The 2,500-nt window shown below is 36.5% G+C and overlaps 1 protein-coding gene across 1 annotated transcript in view; it reads right to left on the bottom strand.

Moving 5' to 3' along the window:
- LOC122253855 (uncharacterized) overlaps nt 1-2,500 on the bottom strand; it is a 132,048-nt gene that overhangs the window by 40,045 nt on the left and 89,503 nt on the right. The window contains exon 2 of the mRNA XM_043017235.2: nt 1,530-1,699. Within this exon, the coding sequence (XP_042873169.1) occupies nt 1,530-1,699 (170 nt within the window). The remainder of the gene's footprint in view (nt 1-1,529; nt 1,700-2,500) is intronic.

The raw sequence follows: 2,500 nt of genomic DNA, 5'->3' as shown, positions 1-2,500 counted from the left end.
TACTGGATTAATTACCTGAAGATAATAAGTTTCTAAATAATATTGGCAAATATTGATGCTAAACAACCTTAAAGACAACGCACACATAAAAGTATTTGGTGCATGATGTTTAGATAACCTTAGATAAGGCATAATTCTGGTCATTTTATACATTCCTCTGGTCATTTAAATAGTTTAAAACTTAACACTAAGATGTTTGCATAATAAGAAACAATGAATTACTACAATTATTCATAAACGATGATCGTGTTCAAGATTATTGAACTAGACTTAAATGATATTAAATAACATCTAAGATAAATAAAATATGATCACATTTGGAAATAGCCAAAAAGGTAAAACACTACAAATCATTAGTTGTTAACCAGATTCGTGTATCATAATGATAAGAATAATTAACCCGAACTATGTTCCCAATTTCGCTCTTGATAATGCAAATCTAGCATGACCTGCTCTCGTGCGAATATGCGTGCGTGCGTCTGCTCGTTCGGCGCCTTGCTTGTTTGCCTTCACAATATCGCGAGGTAACTATTATTATGAGTGTGCATTTTTATTACAAAAGTGTATCTTTTATATAAATGTGTGTTTTTGTTATAGATAGCAGAGGAAGCCTGTCTGGCGATTGCGACAGTGCGGCTTCTGGCGCGCGCCAATGTTCGCAACATCGATCTCTGGTCAGTGATATGCCATAATCACCTCGCCACCATTCGTTCTAAGTATAGAGATCCTCAGTGGCTCATGCCCTGTGGCATCACCATGCCAACTAGAAGACATGGAGCATGACCTACACCTTCACTTTGCGTCTTAGGAGCGCTCTGTTAGGTTTAATGATCATATCCTATAGAGGCTTGCCCCTGTTAAGCTCTGCCAATTAAAACATGATACATGTATATGAGCTCGAATGGTCATAAGTGGTTGCCCTGGAATTCTCTTTAATATGCTTAATGTAACTTCGACTCGTTTCCCGTTTCTTTTTACCCTTTTATTCATACTTGCCGTTATTCTACGTTATTGGTTTCCTCTTTACCTTTTTTCACAATATACTTCTACTCTTTCTGGTTAATGCATTCCTTACTTTATGTATAGGATAGCTTAACCCAATTTGACAGGCCTCTTCTTAGAATTAAATTGCAATTAAATTCCGCAACTTTAATCCACTTGTAAGGGGAATACCCTCTGGCCTCCAGAAAGTAGAATCCTGCTGGCCTTTTGTTCGGTGGGCCTCCCTGCGACGATGTGTCCATATACATACCCACATATACAAACTACATATACATATACACAAACCCACCGATGCTACATCTCTGAAACACTGTAACTGCAGACAGATGGACAGTAGAACAAGCAATGCATGATATTTTGATGATACTACTGTACATTAATGCGAAACAGAAAACTATCAATATCTCCCTAGCATAGATGAAAAAAAAAATATGAATGAAATATATGCTTTGAGAATATGGGTTATGGTGAATAAATGGATAGAGAGGTATGCAGATAGACTAAGAGGTATCGAGGGATAATCTTACTTCGTTGAGTGCATGGATATCCTCAATGGTGATGATACGATCTTTGTTGTGATCGAAAACATCAGTGAAGTAGTAGGTAAATTTTTCCACCTGGAAGTCGGTCAGGTACATCTTCCCCTCCGCAGGCTGAAGCTCGTCATCATCTTCGAATGGTCGTCGTACCCAAGTAGCTGCAGGGAAAAGCAAAATTATTAGTGTTACACTATTCTACAGCATAGAGACAAGTACGTTTCAAATATTGCCCGCGAGAGCTTGAAGCATAAAACATGATTTTTTATTCTTCCCCTTTATTTCTCTTTTACTTGTGACAGTTTTTGATAGAGAGAGATTTTACTGGGAGAACCCAAGATATTGCTAGCAATATAATGTATCGTAATTAGCATATTTGAAATACAATTTGCCCTATTTGTCTTTGAAAGGGTTTGTAAGTCTTATTGTATATGACATGACGTTCATATTAACCGTTCCAATTCTTCACTGCGCAAGTTGATATTAAGTGTGAATAATAAATTTCCCATTGTTAGACTCATTGATGAGAAGAGGGTCAGGAAATGAAATGGTGTTATTACAATAGAGTGATCGTGATGTGCAGCATTCTATAAACTAATGTAATAATAATGTAATAATAATGTAATAATAATGAGATTGTAAAGGTGGCCTTGTATCAAGCTTAAGGTGAAGCCTCGTATCCCAAATGAATGCAGTGCACCACTAGAAGCAGGTCCTGGAGAGTGAGGCGGCTCGATTTTGAACTAGTCTTAGCAAACGATCATGTACGTAATGGATAATTTTCTATTTACATTAGAGAAGATTACATGCCCATTTTCCGGTCCTAGGGTTAGGGTAACATATTAAGAAATTCATTTACTTAAAGCATGTTTAATATACTGTATTATTGAAATCGCACAAAAAGAATTTTTGGCAACTATTTACAACTATCGTTATCATGGAAAAAATGTTTGATCTAAACA

Source organism: Penaeus japonicus, unplaced genomic scaffold, assembly GCF_977035675.1.
Source record: "Penaeus japonicus unplaced genomic scaffold, GWHDUDI00000001_assembly GWHDUDI00000019, whole genome shotgun sequence".
NCBI lineage: Eukaryota > Metazoa > Arthropoda > Malacostraca > Decapoda > Penaeidae > Penaeus > Penaeus japonicus.
This window is presented reverse-complemented; position numbering and strand designations above follow the sequence as displayed.